Source organism: Heptranchias perlo, chromosome 28 (genome assembly GCF_035084215.1).
Source record: "Heptranchias perlo isolate sHepPer1 chromosome 28, sHepPer1.hap1, whole genome shotgun sequence".
Taxonomy (NCBI): Eukaryota; Metazoa; Chordata; class Chondrichthyes; order Hexanchiformes; family Hexanchidae; genus Heptranchias; species Heptranchias perlo.
Window position 1 is genome coordinate 39,071,771 of NC_090352.1, and position 16,479 is coordinate 39,088,249.

The 16,479-nt window shown below is 51.2% G+C and overlaps 1 protein-coding gene across 4 annotated transcripts in view; it reads left to right on the forward strand.

The window, feature by feature from the left end:
* Positions 1-1,550: 1,550 nt before the first annotated feature.
* ncbp3 (nuclear cap binding subunit 3) overlaps positions 1,551-16,479 on the forward strand; it is a 36,705-nt gene continuing 21,776 nt past the window's right edge. For all 4 annotated transcript variants that reach the window (XM_068008558.1, XM_068008560.1, XM_068008559.1 and 1 more), the window contains exon 1: positions 1,551-1,804. In XM_068008558.1, coding sequence (XP_067864659.1) covers positions 1,580-1,804 — 225 coding nt within the window. In that variant the 5' untranslated portion in view covers positions 1,551-1,579. The remainder of the gene's footprint in view (positions 1,805-16,479) is intronic.

The window sequence follows — 16,479 nt, forward strand, 5'->3', positions numbered from 1 at the left end:
GTTAGTGTCTGCCCTGGGGTGCCCTCTGGTGCTGGGTGAGTGCTGCGGGAATAGTCATTTGGTCCTTTATTACATCTCAACATACTCCACAATCATTCACAGTACGACCTGAAACACACCCAAATACCCCCAACAAACCCCCCCAACAAACCCCCAACAAACCCCCCCAACAAACCCACATAAACTCCCCCAACAAACCCCCAACAAATTCCCCCAACAAATCCACGCAAACTCCCCCAACAAGTCTTTCTGACGGAGAGGCTATGAGGTGGGAATCTCAGCTCAGGGTTGAGTGGGACGCTGTGATTGTGAACAGTCTGGTTCAGCCTCAGACAATGATCGGGAAACCTCTGCGATTGTGGTGATGTCTCTGAAAGAATTTGCCTGATTTTTTTTTTAAACACGTAGAAAGATTTCACAAGGCTGTATTTCTGTTATTGCTCCAGGCATGAGTTCTATCTCCCCTCTTCTCCTGAAGGCACTGACTCTCGCTGGGGTACGGGTTCCACAGGTGCTGGCTGTCCTCCTGTACGTCACCCAAGTGGCTCATTCTTTATTTGTGAACCAAGTGAGCGTTGGCAGGGTATTCGATCAAGGCTGCATCACAGCTGAGCCCGAGCGGAGCAGGCTCAAAGGGCCATATGGCCTACTCCTGCTCCTAATTCTTATGTCCTCCCCTGACAACTGATCAGATGCATTTTCCAGAGATAGGAATGGGAACCCATGCTGATTTTACTCCTCCTTAATCCAGAGATATTGAGGCCAATGGCAGCCCAAGGCACTGTCCCAACTAAGACGACAACTTACATTAATACGACGCCTGTAATGTAGTAAAACATTCCAAGGTGCTCGACAGGAGTGCAATCAGACAAAAATTGATACTGAGCCAAAGAAGGAGATATTATGATGGGTGACTAAAAGCTTGAGGTGGAAACATTTAGGGAGGGAATTCCAGAGCTTAGAGCCTAGGCACGGCCGCCAATGGTGGAGTGAAGGAAATCGGGGATGCACAAGAGGCCAGAATGGAGGAGCGCAGAGATCTCGGAGGGTTGTAGGGCTGGAGGAGGTTACAGAGATAGGGAGGGGGTGAGGGCCGTGGAGGGATTTGAAAACAAGGATGAGAATTTTAAAATCGAGGCGTTCCCAGACTGGGAGCCAATGTAGGTCAGAGAGCACAGGGGGTGATAGGTCAACGGGACTCGGTCCGAGTTAGGATACGGGGGGGCAGCAGAGTTTTGGATGAGCTGAAGTTTATGAAGTGCGGACGGTGGGAGGGCGGCCAGTGGGAAAGTGATGGAGAGGACGTGGGGTCGGAGGCTCAGCTCAGGGTCAAAATCAGCTAATTCACCAGAGACTGGGGATTTAATCTGTGACTTTCTTGCTCTGTGTGGCGTCAGTTACTCGCTGAGCCAGCAGGTGGCGCCCTTGCTTTTTTTAAAAAAACAAAAGTCCTTTGTGGGTGCGGTGTTTCCTCTTGGCCGTGATTTGCACTCGTTGGCTTTGGTTGGTCCTCCGGCCGCGGGGGCAGCAGTGAGCGGCGCGGCTCCTCTTGTCCGTCTCCCGCTTCTCGTTGGTTGGAATGGCGGCGGTCCGGGGCCTGCGGGTCTGTGTGGAGCCCGTGGCCGAGTGTGAGGGCGAGGAGCCCGGGTCGGGCTCCGAGTCGGAGCGGGAGCGGGAGCGGGAGCGGGAGCGGGAACGGGAGCCGGAGCGGGAGGAGGAGCCGATGGAGGTGGAAGAGGGAGAGATCGAGCCCGAGAAACTCGACTCCATCTCGGTGCGGAGGTCACTCAAGGACCTGGTTCCGGTGAGGAGGCCGCGGGGCAAACCCGAGGCTTCGGGGCCTAGCGCTGGCGGATCGGGTGGGCGCGCTGGAGGAGCTGGAAAGCCGGACCGAGGTCCTTGCGGCCCAGATGGAGCGTCGGGTCCCCGGGATCAGCATGAGGCCGAGGCCCAGGGTGTGGAGGGGAACCGCAGCAGGAGATCCCCGGCCTCGGGCGTCAGTCAGAAGCTGATTCACGGGCTGAGCGACGCCGGTGTGACGGCCGGGGAATTGCAGTTAAAGGAGGGCGGACTGGACTGTGAGGCATCCCTCGGTTGAATGTCCGGTTGGGGGGAGGGAGGGGCTCAGTGGGTCTCACTCCCGCCTCTGGGTCAGAGGGTCGTGGGTTCGAGACCCCGCTCCAGAGACTCGAGCACATAATCCAGGCCGACCCTCCCACTGTGGTACTGAGGGAGCGCTGCACTGTCGGAGGTGCCGTCTTTCGGATGAGACGTTGAACCGAGGCCCCGTCTGCCCTCTCAGGTGGATGTAAACGATCCCACGGCCACTATTGGAAGAAGAGCAGGGGAGTTCTGGTGTCCTGGTCAATATTTCTCCCTCCACCAACATCACTTAAAAAAACAGATTATCTGGTCATTTATCTCATTGCTGTTTGTGGGATCTTGCTGTGCGCACATTGGCTGCTGTGTTTCCTACATTACAACAGTGACTACACTTCAAAAAGTATTTCATTGGCTGTAAAGCGCTTTGGGACTTTGCAAGGCGGTGAAAGGTGCACTCATCCAAGCAAGTGGAATACTCTCCACTTGCCTGGATGAATGCAGCTCTAACAACACTCAAGAAGCTCGACACCATCCAGGACAAAGCAGCCAGCTTGATTAGCACCCCATCCACCACCCTAAACATTCACTCCCTTCACCACCGGCGCACTGTGGCTGCAGTGTGTACCATGCACAGGATGCACTGCAGCAACTCGCCAAGGCTTCTTCGACAGCACCTCCCAAACCCACTACCTCTATCACCTGGAAGGACAAGAGCAGCAGGCACATGGGAACAACACCACCTGCACGTTCCCCTCCAAATCACACACCATCCCGACTTGGAAATATATCGCTGTTCCTTCATTGTCGCTGGGTCAAAATCCTGGAACTCCCTTCCTAACAGCACTGTGGGAGAACCGTCACCACACGGACTGCAGCGGTTCAAGAAGGCGGCTCACCACCACCTTCTCAAGGGGCACATGGGGATATGCAATAAATGCCGGCCTCGCCAGCGACACCCACATCCCATGAACGAATAATAAAAAAAAGTATAAACGGCCAGCTTAACTCTGCCCTGCGCTTTTCTTCCAACTTCAGAAATATTTGCAATACTGTTTGCGAAACTGGGGTAACTCCTGAGGAGCTGGGTGGGAATGAGCAGAGATATAATCATAGAATCTAAAATGAACAAAGACAAGCTAATGTTTGGGGTGAAGACCCTTCGTGAGACAGCCTGAGTGCTAACCCAACAGGTGCTGACAGACCTGCTGTGGATTTGGAATTCCCTCCTCGTGTGCAACATGGACTAGTTGGGCCGAATGGCCACTTTCTGTGCCGTATATTTTATGTAAACCTCGCCACCTCTCGAGCCCCCCATCTCGTTAAAACCTACCTCTGACCAAGCTTTCGGTCACCTGTTCTAATACCTCTTTATGTAGCTCGGTTTCAATTTTTGTTTGATAATTGCTCCTGTGAAGCGCCTTGGGACATTTTACTACATTAAAGGCACTATATAAATGTAAATTATTACTTCCAGCATTTTGGGATACAGTACATTAGTAATTGGATACATTTTTTAAAATTCGTTCACGGGATGTGGGCGTCGCTGGCGAGGCCGGCATTTATTGCCCATCCCTAATTGCCCCTTGAGAAGGTGGTGGTGAGCCGCCTTCTTGAACCGCTGCAGTCCGTGTGGTGACGGTTCTCCCACAGTGCTGTTAGGAAGGGAGTTCCAGGATTTTGACCCAGCGACAATGAAGGAACAACGATATATTTCCAAGTCGGGATGGTGTGTGACTTGGAGGGGAACGTGCAGGTGGTGTTGTTCCCATGTGCCTGCTGCCCTTGTCCTTCTAGGTGGTAGAGGTCGTGGGTTTGGGAGGTGCTGTCGAAGAAGCTTTGGCGAGTTGCTGCAGTGCATCCTGTGGATGGTGCACACTGCAGCCACAGTGCGCTGGTGGTGAAGGGAGTGAATGTTTAGGGTGGTGGATGGGGTGCCAATCAAGCGGGCTGCTTTGTCTTGGATGGTGTTGAGCTTCTTGAGTGTTGTTGGAGCTGCACTCATCCAGGCAAGTGGAGAGTATTCCATCACACTCCTGACTTGTGCCTTGTAGATGGTGGAAAGGCTTTGGGGAGTCAGGAGGTGAGTCACTCGCCGCAGAATACCCAGCCTCTGACCTGCTCTCGTAGCCACAGTATTTATATGGCTGGTCCAGTTAAGTTTCTGGTCAATGGTGACCCTCAGGATGTTGATGGTGGGGGATTCGGCGATGGTAATGCCGTTGAATGTCAAGGGGAGGTGGTTAGACTCTCTCTTGTTGGAGATGGTCATTGCCTGGCACTTATCTGGCGCGAATGTTACTTGCCACTTATGAGCCCAAGCCTGGATGTTGTCCAGGTCTTGCTGCATGCGGGCTCGGACTGCTTCATTATTTGAGGGGTTGCGAATGGAACTGAACACTGTGCAGTCATCAGCGAACATCCCCATTTCTGACCTTATGATGGAGGGAAGGTCATTGATGAAGCAGCTGAAGATGGTTGGGCCTAGGACACTGCCCTGAGGAACTCCTGCAGCAATGTCCTGGGGCTGAGATGATTGGCCTCCAACAACCACTACCATCTTCCTTTGTCATGATGTGGAGATGCCGGTGATGGACTGGGGTTGACAATTGTAAACAATTTTACAACACCAAGTTATAGTCCAGCAATTTTATTTTAAATTCACAAGCTTTCGGAGACTTCCTCCTTCCTCAGGTAAATGTTTCAGGAGCTCCTTGAAGCCTACGCATTTATACATATAGAACAATACATGGTGTTTACAGACTGCCCCTGCAACTGCCCGTTGCCAAGGCAATCACCGTGTTCAGACAGAGAGGTGTCACCTCCAGAACCCCCGAATACACATTCAACAAAAAAACAAACAGGGAAAAAAAAACAGAGAGAGGCAGAAACATCCGGAAGGCAGAGAGAGCCAGCAAATGACCCATTATATTAAAAACAGATAACATTTGTTCGCTGGTGGGGTAACGTGTAGCGTGACATGAACCCAAGATCCCGGTTGAGGCCGTCCTCATGGGTGCGGAACTTGGCTATCAATTTCTGCTCGACGATTTTGCGTTGTCGTGTGTCTCGAAGGCCGCCTTGGAGTACGCTTACCCGAAGGTCGGTGGATGAATGTCCATGACTGCTGAAGTGTTCCCCGACTGGGAGGGAACCCTCCTGTTTGGCGATTGTTGCGCGGTGTCCGTTCATCCGTTGTCGCAGCGTCTGCATGGTCTCGCCAATGTACCATGCTCTGGGGCATCCTTTCCTGCAACGTATGAGGTAGACAACGTTGGCCGAGTCACAGGAGTATGAACCATGCACCTGGTGGGTGGTGTCCTCTCGTGTGATGGTGGTATCTGTGTCGATGATCTGGCATGTCTTGCAGAGGTTACCGTGGCAGGGTTGTGTGGCGTCGTGGACGCTGTTCTCTTGAAAGCTAGGTAGTTTGCTGCGAACGATGGTCTGTTTGAGGTTGGGTGGCTGTTTAAAGGCGAGTAGTGGAGGTGTGGGGATGGCCATAGCGAGGTGTTTGTCCTCATTGATGACATGTTGAAGGCTGCGGAGAACATGGCGTAGTTTCTCCGCTCCGGGGAAGTACTGGACGACAAAGGGTACTCTGTTGGTTGCGTCCCGTGTTAGTCTCCTGAGGAGGTCTATGCGATTTTTTGCTGTGGCCCGTCGGAACTGTCGATCGATGAGTCGAGCGTCATATCCCGTTCTTACTAGGGCGTCTTTCAGCGTCTGTAGGTGTCCATCGCGTTCCTCCTCGTCTGAGCAGACCCTGTGTATTCGCAGGGCCTGTCCATAGGGGATGGCCTCTTTGACGTGGTTAGGGTGGAAGCTGGAAAAGTGGAGCATCGTGAGGTTGTCCGTGGGCTTGCGGTAGAGTGAGGTGCTGAGGTGCCCGTCTTTGATGGAGATTCGTGTGTCCAAGAAAGAAACTGATTCTGAGGAGTAGTCCATGGTGAGCTTGATGGTGGGATGGAACTTGTTGATGTTATCGTGTAGTCTCTTTAGTGATTCCTTGCCGTGGGTCCATAGAAAGAAAATGTCGTCGATGTATCTGGTGTATAGTGTTGGTTGGAGGTCTTGTGCAGTGAAGAAGTCCTGCTCGAACTTGTGCATGAAAATGTTGGCGTATTGGGGTGCGAATTTGGTCCCCATGGCTGTTCCGTGTGTTTGGGTAAAGAACTGGTTATCGAAGGTGAAGACATTGTGATCCAGGATGAAGCGGATGAGTTGTAGGATGGCTTCCGGAGATTGGCTGTTGTTGGTGTTGAGTATTGATGCTGTCGCAGCGATGCTGTCATCGTGGGGGATACTGGTGTATAGTGCCGAGACGTCCATCGTGGTGAGAAGTGTTCCTGGTTCAACTGGTCCGTGGGTACTGAGTTTTTGTAGGAAGTCTGTAGTGTCGCGACAGAAGCTGGGGGTTCCCTGTACGATGGGTTTCAGGATGCCCTCGATGTATCCAGAGAGGTTCTCACACAGGGTTCCGTTGCCTGATACGATGGGACGTCCGGGTGTGTTGGCTTTGTGTATCTTTGGGAGGCAGTAGAAGTCTCCCACGCGGGGATTACGTGGGATGAGAGTGCGTAGGATGCTTTGAAGGTCTTGATCAGTTTGTTGAGCTGGTGGGTGTGTTCTTTGGTCGGATCTGCGGGTAACCGTCTGTAGTGTTCCTGGTTGTCCAGTTGTCGGTATGCTTCTTTGCAATAGTCTGTTCTGTTCTGTATGACTATGGCTCCTCCTTTGTCCGCTGGTTTGATGACGATGTTGCGGTTGGTCTTGAGAGCGTTGATGGCGTTGCGTTGTGCTCGGGTGACATTCTGGACTGTCTTCTGAGTGCGGCTGATGAATCTGGCATTGACGCATTTCCTGACAGCTTGAGCATACATGTCCAGCTGAGGGCAGCGACCCTCCGGAGGAGTCCAGTTTGACTCTTTCCTCTTCGGTTGCTGTACCGCGGATCCCTCTGTCTGCTGTTCCGGATCGTCGATTGTCTCATTGGGTTCGCTGCTGAAATCTTGGGGTTTGTGGTAGAATTCCCGGAGCCTCATTCTCCTGATGAATTCCTCTGTGTCTGCCGCGAGACTAGTGGGTTCCATTTTGGTAGTGGGGCAGAAATTGAGCCCTCGGCTGAGAACTTCGATTTCGTCTGGTTGAAGGGTGTGGTCGGATAAATTGACAATAGACTTCCCTGTGGTTGCAACCGTGGTACCAGGGGATGCTTGGTCGTTGCTGGTGGTGATGCCGAGTTTCTCAAGCTTCCTGCTCTTGGTTTTCATGTAGGCAGCGTAGTTCCGTTGCCTCGTCTGTTTGGCGGTATAACATAGCTGGTCTGCTGTGTCCTGAGTACAGGTTGAGAGTATGGACTCTATCTTGGTTTCGAGGTTGTGGCGTCTGCTGTAGAGTTGGTCTATGAGATGGTTGCGGAGTGTGCGAGAGGTACGGCGGCAGAGTCTCTCAGCGTAATCCGAGTTGTATGGTAGTGGGGCAATTGAGCCCCACTACCATACAACTCGGATTACGCTGAGAGACTCTGCCGCCGTACCTCTCGCACACTCCGCAACCATCTCATACACCAACTCTACAGCAGACGCCACAACCTCGAAACCAAGATAGAGTCCATACTCTCAACCTGTACTCAGGACACAGCAGACCAGCTACGTTATACCGCCAAACAGACGAGGCAACGGAACTACGCTGCCTACATGAAAACCAAGAGCAGGAAGCTTGAGAAACTCGGCATCACCACCAGCAACGACCAAGCATCCCCTGGTACCACGGTTGCAACCACAGGGAAGTCTATTGTCAATTTATCCGACCACACCCTTCAACCAGACGAAATCGAAGTTCTCAGCCGAGGGCTCAATTTCTGCCCCACTACCAAAATGGACCCCACTAGTCTCGCGGCAGACACAGAGGAATTCATCAGGAGAATGAGGCTCCGGGAATTCTACCACAAACCCCAAGATTTCAGCAGCGAACCCAATGAGACAATCGACGATCCGGAACAGCAGACAGAGGGATCCGCGGTACAGCAACCGAAGAGGAAAGAGTCAAACTGGACTCCTCCGGAGGGTCGCTGCCCTCAGCTGGACATGTATGCTCAAGCTGTCAGGAAATGCGTCAATGCCAGATTCATCAGCCGCACTCAGAAGACAGTCCAGAATGTCACCCGAGCACAACGCAACGCCATCAACGCTCTCAAGACCAACCGCAACATCGTCATCAAACCAGCGGACAAAGGAGGAGCCATAGTCATACAGAACAGAACAGACTATTGCAAAGAAGCATACCGACAACTGGACAACCAGGAACACTACAGACGGTTACCCGCAGATCCGACCAAAGAACACACCCACCAGCTCAACAAACTGATCAAGACCTTCAAAGCATCCTACGCACTCTCATCCCACGTAATCCCCGCGTGGGAGACTTCTACTGCCTCCCAAAGATACACAAAGCCAACACACCCGGACGTCCCATCGTATCAGGCAACGGAACCCTGTGTGAGAACCTCTCTGGATACATCGAGGGCATCCTGAAACCCATCGTACAGGGAACCCCCAGCTTCTGTCGCGACACTACAGACTTCCTACAAAAACTCAGTACCCACGGACCAGTTGAACCAGGAACACTTCTCACCACGATGGACGTCTCGGCACTATACACCAGTATCCCCCACGATGACAGCATCGCTGCGACAGCATCAATACTCAACACCAACAACAGCCAATCTCCGGAAGCCATCCTACAACTCATCCGCTTCATCCTGGATCATAATGTCTTCACCTTCGATAACCAGTTCTTTACCCAAACACACGGAACAGCCATGGGGACCAAATTCGCACCCCAATACGCCAACATTTTCATGCACAAGTTCGAGCAGGACTTCTTCACTGCACAAGACCTCCAACCAACACTATACACCAGATACATCGACGACATTTTCTTTCTATGGACCCACGGCAAGGAATCACTAAAGAGACTACACGATAACATCAACAAGTTCCATCCCACCATCAAGCTCACCATGGACTACTCCTCAGAATCAGTTTCTTTCTTGGACACACGAATCTCCATCAAAGACGGGCACCTCAGCACCTCACTCTACCGCAAGCCCACGGACAACCTCACGATGCTCCACTTTTCCAGCTTCCACCCTAACCACGTCAAAGAGGCCATCCCCTATGGACAGGCCCTGCGAATACACAGGGTCTGCTCAGACGAGGAGGAACGCGATGGACACCTACAGACGCTGAAAGACGCCCTAGTAAGAACGGGATATGACGCTCGACTCATCGATCGACAGTTCCGACGGGCCACAGCAAAAAATCGCATAGACCTCCTCAGGAGACTAACACGGGACGCAACCAACAGAGTACCCTTTGTCGTCCAGTACTTCCCCGGAGCGGAGAAACTACGCCATGTTCTCCGCAGCCTTCAACATGTCATCAATGAGGACAAACACCTCGCTATGGCCATCCCCACACCTCCACTACTCGCCTTTAAACAGCCACCCAACCTCAAACAGACCATCGTTCGCAGCAAACTACCTAGCTTTCAAGAGAACAGCGTCCACGACGCCACACAACCCTGCCACGGTAACCTCTGCAAGACATGCCAGATCATCGACACAGATACCACCATCACACGAGAGGACACCACCCACCAGGTGCATGGTTCATACTCCTGTGACTCGGCCAACGTTGTCTACCTCATACGTTGCAGGAAAGGATGCCCCAGAGCATGGTACATTGGCGAGACCATGCAGACGCTGCGACAACGGATGAACGGACACCGCGCAACAATCGCCAAACAGGAGGGTTCCCTCCCAGTCGGGGAACACTTCAGCAGTCATGGACATTCATCCACCGACCTTCGGGTAAGCGTACTCCAAGGCGGCCTTCGAGACACACGACAACGCAAAATCGTCGAGCAGAAATTGATAGCCAAGTTCCGCACCCATGAGGACGGCCTCAACCGGGATCTTGGGTTCATGTCACGCTACACGTTACCCCACCAGCGAACAAATGTTATCTGTTTTTAATATAATGGGTCATTTGCCGGCTCTCTCTGCCTTCCGGATGTTTCTGCCTCTCTCTGTTTTTTTTCTCTTTTTTTTTCCCTGTTTGTTTTTTTGTTGAATGTGTATTCGGGGGTTCTGGAGGTGACACCTCTCTGTCTGAACACGGTGATTGCCTTGGCAACGGGCAGTTGCAGGGGCAGTCTGTAAACACCATGTATTGTTCTATATGTATAAATGCGTAGGCTTCAAGGAGCTCCTGAAACATTTACCTGAGGAAGGAGGAAGTCTCCGAAAGCTTGTGAATTTAAAATAAATTTGCTGGACTATAACTTGGTGTTGTAAAATTGTTTACAATCTTCCTTTGTGCTAGGTATGACTCCAGCCACTGGAGAGTTTTCCCCCTGATTCCCATTGACTTCAATTTTACTAGGGCTCCTTGATGCCACACTCGGTCAAATGCTGCCTTGATGTCAAGGGCAGTCACTCTCACCTCACCTCTGGAATTCAGCTCTTTTGTCCATGTTTGGACCAAGGCTGTAATGAGGTCTGGTGCCGAGTGGTCCTGGCGGAACCCAAACTGAGCATCGGTGAGCAGGTTATTGGTGAGTAAGTGCCGCTTGATAGCACTGTCGACGACACCTTCCATCACTTTGCTGATGATTGAGAGTAGACTGATGGGGTGGTAATTGGCCGGATTGGATTTGTCCTGCTTTTTGTGGACAGGACATACCTGGGCAATTTTCCACATTGTTGGGTGGATGCCAGTGTTGTAGCTGTACTGGAACAGCTTGGCTAGAGGCGCAGCTAGTTCTGGAGCACAAGTCTTCAGCACTACAGCTGGGATGTTGTCGGGGCCCATAGCCTTTGCTGTATCCAGTGCACTCAGCCGTTTCTTGATATCACGTGGAGTGAATCGAATTGGCCGAAGACTGGCTTCCGTGATGGTGGGGATATCGGGAGGAGGATGAGATGGATCATCCACTCGGCACTTCTGGCTGAAGATGGTTGCAAACGCTTCAGCCTTGTCTTTTGCACTCGCGTGCTGGACTCCACCATGATTGAGGATGGGGATGTTTGCAGAGCCTCCTCCTCCTGTTGTTTAATTGTCCACCACCATTCACGACTGGATATGGCAGGACTGCAGAGCTTTGATCTGATCCGTTGGTTGTGGAATCGCTTAGCTCTGTCTATAGCATGTTGCTTCCGCTGTTTAGCATGCATGTAGTCCTGAGTTGTAGCTTCACCAGGTTGGCACCTCATTTTTAGGTACGCCTGGTGCTGCTCCTGGCATGCTCTTCTACACTCCTCATTGAACCAGGGTTGATCCCCTGGCTTGTTGGTAATGGTAGAGTGAGGAATATGCCGGGCCATGAGGTTACAGATTGTGCTGGAATACAATTCTGCTGCTGCTGATGGCCCACAGCGCCTCATGGATGCCCAGTTTTGAGCTGCTAGATCCATTCTGAATCTATCCCATTTAGTACGGTGATAGTGCCACACAACACGTTGGATGGTGTCCTCAGTGCGAAGACGGGACTTCATCTCCACGAGGACTGTGCGGTGGTCACTCCTACCAATACTGTCATGGACAGATGCATTTGCGACAGGTAGATTGGTGAGGACGAGGTCAAGTAAGTTTTTCCCTCGTGTTGGTTCGCTCACCACCTGCCGCAGGCCCAGTCTAGCAGCTATATCCTTCAGGACTCGGCCAGCTCGGTCAGTAGTGGTGCTACCGAGCCACTCTTGGTGATGGACATTGAAGTCCCCCACCCAGAGTACATTTTGTGCCCTTGCTACCCTCAGTGCTTCCTCCAAGTGGTGCTCAACATGGAGGAGGACTGATTCATCAGCTGAGGGAGGACGGTCGGTGGTAATCAGCAGGAGGTTTCCTTGTCCATGTTTGACCTGATGCCATGAGATTTCATGGGGTCCAGAGTCAATGTTGAGGACTCCCAGGGCCACTCCCTCCTGACTGTATATTACTGTACCGCCACCTCTGGTGGGTCTGTCCTGGCGGTGGGACAGGACATACCCAGGGATAGTGATGGAAGAGTCTGGGACATTGGCTGAAAGATATGATTCTGTGAGTATGGCTATGTCAGGCTGTTGCTTGACTAGTCTGTGGGACAGCTCTCCCAATTTTGGCACAAGTCCCCAGACTTAGCAAGGAGGACCTTGCAGGGTCGACTGGGCTTGGTGTTTTGCCGTTGTCGTGTCCGGTGCCTAGTGGTCCATCCGGTTTTATTCTTATCGTGACTTTTCGTAGCGAGATTTTACAACTGAGTGGCTTGCTAGGCCATTTCAGAGGGCAATTTAGAATCAACCACATTGCTGTGGGTCTGGAGTCACATATAGGCCAGACCGGGTTAGGACGGCAGGTTTCCTTCCCTAAAGGACATTAGTGAACCAGATGGGTTTTTATGACAATACGGTTGTTTCATGGCCATCATTACTGATACTAGTATTTTAATTCCAGATTTTTTATTTAATTAATTTAATTAATTAATTGAATTTAAATTCGCCAGCTGCCGTGGCGGGATTTGAACTCATGACTCTGGATTTTTGTCCAGGCCTCTGGATTACTAGTCCAGTAACATAACCACTATGCTACCATACCCCTCATGACGTGGTTAATGTACCAGGCTCGGGAGGAGCAAGTGACTTTCGACTCATGGTTTCCAAAGCTGCTCCACTGGGGTTTTTCTCACCTCATGTCTGGGTCTGTTGTAAACTAATTGATAGTATTGAAAGTGGAGTTGAGGTCGAAGATCAACCATGATCTGATTGAATGGCGGAGCAGGCTCGAGGGGCTGAGTGGCCTACTCCTGCTCCTATTTCTGATGTTCTTATGATTGCTGTGATTAGTCAACAACTCCATTATCGTTCTATCATGTGGCTACCAGGATGGTAGAAGGTGAACTCGATGGATCTTTTTATGTCTAGCAGTTCCCAGATTCTCTTTTTCTTATATTTAAGTACGAGCAGAGCAGGTGCAGGAGCGATGTTTAGATGGCTTGAAACTTTAATTTTTATACTTGAAGAAGGAATCTATGTTGTCAGTTCTGCGCTTCAGGCATTGATTGTTTACACCGATTTCCGCTTGTTTCTCAGAATTTTTAATTCTGCCATTTGCTCATGAGATTGGCAGGAAATTTTGGCTTAAGTTGACCCTGGTAGAATGGTGTGGAGATGCCGGTGATGGACTGGGGTTGACAATTGTAAACAATTTTACACACCAAGTTATAGTCCAGCAATTTTATTTTAAATTCACAAGCTTTCGGAGATTTCCTCCTTCCTCAGGCAAATGTTTCAAGAGCTCCTTGAAGCCTACGCATTTATACATATAGAACAATACATGGTGTTTACAGACTGCCCCTGCAACTGCCCGTTGCCAAGGCAATCACCGTGTTCAGACAGAGAGGTGTCACCTGCAGAACCCCCGAATACACATTCAACAAAAAAACAAACAGGGAAAAAAAACAGAGAAAAAAAAACAGAGAGAGGCAGAAACATCCGGAAGGCAGAGAGAGCCAGCAAATGACCCATTATATTAAAAACAGATAACATTTGTTCGCTGGTGGGGTAACGTGTAGCGTGACATGAACCCAAGATCCCGGTTGAGGCCGTCCTCATGGGTGCGGAACTTGGCTATCAATTTCTGCTCGACGATTTTGCGTTGTCGTGTGTCTCGAAGGCCGCCTTGGAGTACGCTTACCCGAAGGTCGGTGGATGAATGTCCATGACTGCTGAAGTGTTCCCCGACTGGGAGGGAACCCTCCTGTTTGGCGATTGTTGCGCGGTGTCCGTTCATCCGTTGTCGCAGCGTCTGCATGGTCTCGCCAATGTACCATGCTCTGGGGCATCCTTTCCTGCAACGTATGAGGTAGACAACGTTGGCCGAGTCACAGGAGTATGAACCATGCACCTGGTGGGTGGTGTCATCTCGTGTGATGGTGGTATCTGTGTCGATGATCTGGCATGTCTTGCAGAGGGCCTAATTTCGGGTGTAACCTCCCGATTGTGTCCCCACAGGAAATTCCGCCCCACAGAGCAATGGGCTGCATCCACACCCCTCGCTCAGTGGGCTTGTAATTTGTGCCCCCCTTTCTCCTCCTTCATCCTGACCTCGTCACCCCTTTTCTTCAACCTCGGGCTGGTCCCGTCCCCCCACATTTCAGGCTCCGGTTCTGCTGCTTCTGAACCACATTTCGGTCTTGTGTTCCTAGCCTTTTGCTTCAGATAACTTAGTCTCTTTGGTCAGCGAGTGATAGGTCTCCCACCTTGCCTGTCTTCCCCCCACCCCCAAAATCATTGTTCGAGCTTTTTCCAACATAATTTTTCTCATTCAAACATCCTGACAGTAGTTTACATGATGCGAGCAGTCCTGGCATGTGCTGCAGCTTTGCCCTGTTTATATTGTAGGCTGGGTTCACATCAGTCGTAAGATCACTGGGACAGCTGCACACACACGCAAGGCACATCTGCAGCTTAAGTCTTTGGGTGGGGGGAAGGTTCCAATACTATTCCAACGCTCTCCTGGCTGGCCTCCGACATTGCACCCTCCGTAAACTTGAGCTCATCCAAAACTGCCCGTATCCTAACTCGCACCAAGTCCCATTCACCCATTGTCCCTGTGCTCACTGACCTACGTTGGCTCCCGGTCTGGGAATGCCTCAGTTTTAAAATTTTCATCCTTGTTTTCAGATCCCTCCATGACCTCGCCCCTCCCCACCCCGGTGTTCCACCAATTCTGGCCTTTTAAGCACATCCCTGATTTTCATCGCTCCACCACTGGCGGCCGTGCCTTCAGTTGCCTAGACCCTAAGTTCTGGAATTCCCTCCCTAAACCTCTCTGCCTCGCTACCTCTCTCTCCTCTAAGACGCTCCTTAAAACCTACCTTTTGATCACCTGTCCTAAGTTGTTGTTCACACAGGCTGTCGATGTTAAAAAGTGCATTAGTGGCCTGCATGGTCCAGTTCAGCTCTTACCCTGCCTCCACTCGCTGCACATGCACGAGGCAATGCAGTACAATCGGCACGAGGCGAAAAACAGAACAGCTTGAATTTATATCAGAGTAAAAAGGGCTTGCATTTATATAGCGCCTTTCACGACCTCAGGATGTCCCAAAGCGCTTTACAGCCAATTAAATACTTTTGAAGTGTAATCACTTTTGTAATGTGGGCAGACTAATATAACACATTATGAACTTGTCTCAAAGCACTTAACACGACAAATTACTCTAAAATGCTCAGATTGGTGAGGAGACAAGCAGAGCAGAAATGTCCCACGAACAGGACTGAGAGGAATGAACACTTTCTCTGGTTGGTTGAGAAATGTTGGCTAGGACACTGAAAGCCCCCCCCACTCTTCTTCAAAGAGGTGCCATGGGATCTTTTACACCCACCCGTGGACAGAGCCTCGGTTTTACAGCTCATCGAAAGGACGGCAGCTCCCTCGGCACTGCACGAGGGTGTTGGCCTGGATTATGAGCGTGGAGTTTGAATCCACAACCTTCTGACTCGGGCGCGAGTGCTGCTGGCTGGGTGAAGAGCTGGTGGGTGCATTAGAGAGTGTGAAGGGCTGTGTCGCTGATGTTAGGGTAAGGTACCGACATCCTGCGAGGAAAGCTCAGCTCGCCCATGGCGGTTGGCTGCCCGAAAACCGGAGCTGTGTTTTGCTCTTACCGAATGGTGTTTCTGCTTCTCTCTCCTACGCACAGTGACCGTCTCCTGCCCCTACACCTTGGTAACAGGGTGGGAAGCTCCAACACACAGACTGATTCCCAGTCCGCACACAGGCCCAGGATTTCCTGTGGCCACAGAGAGCGGATGGCATGGTTTTCTCCCGGGGAGGGGCCAGGAATTTGGGCTGGAGTCCAGTTATGCCAGAAATCCACCCTGTTTAAAGTGGCCCTTTAAGTTCTGGTCGGGGGGCGGGCATGAATGGATCTTACGCTCTACATAAGGGGATGTGGCTGGGAGAACTCCCACGGCTTCATCAGAACTTATTCAACGGAGAGCTATTATAAGTCCGAACCTTTACTAGGGAAAGTTAATCAATCCCGGGAGCTGAAGAATTGGGGATTGCTAGTAGTGGTTATGATTATGTTTCAGGACTAATAATCCGGAGAATGAGAGTTCGAATCCCTCTGCGGCAGTTTGAGAATTTGAATTCAGTTTTTAAAAATATGGAAATAAAAAACTTGTATTAGTAAAAGTGACCATGAAGTTGTCTGAGTCAGCACCTTCGGGGACTGTACCCCAGGGAGAGTCAGCACCTTCGGGGACTGTACCCCAGGGAGAGTCAGCACCTTCAGGGACTGTACCCCAGGGAGAGTCAGCACCTTCAGGGACTGTAC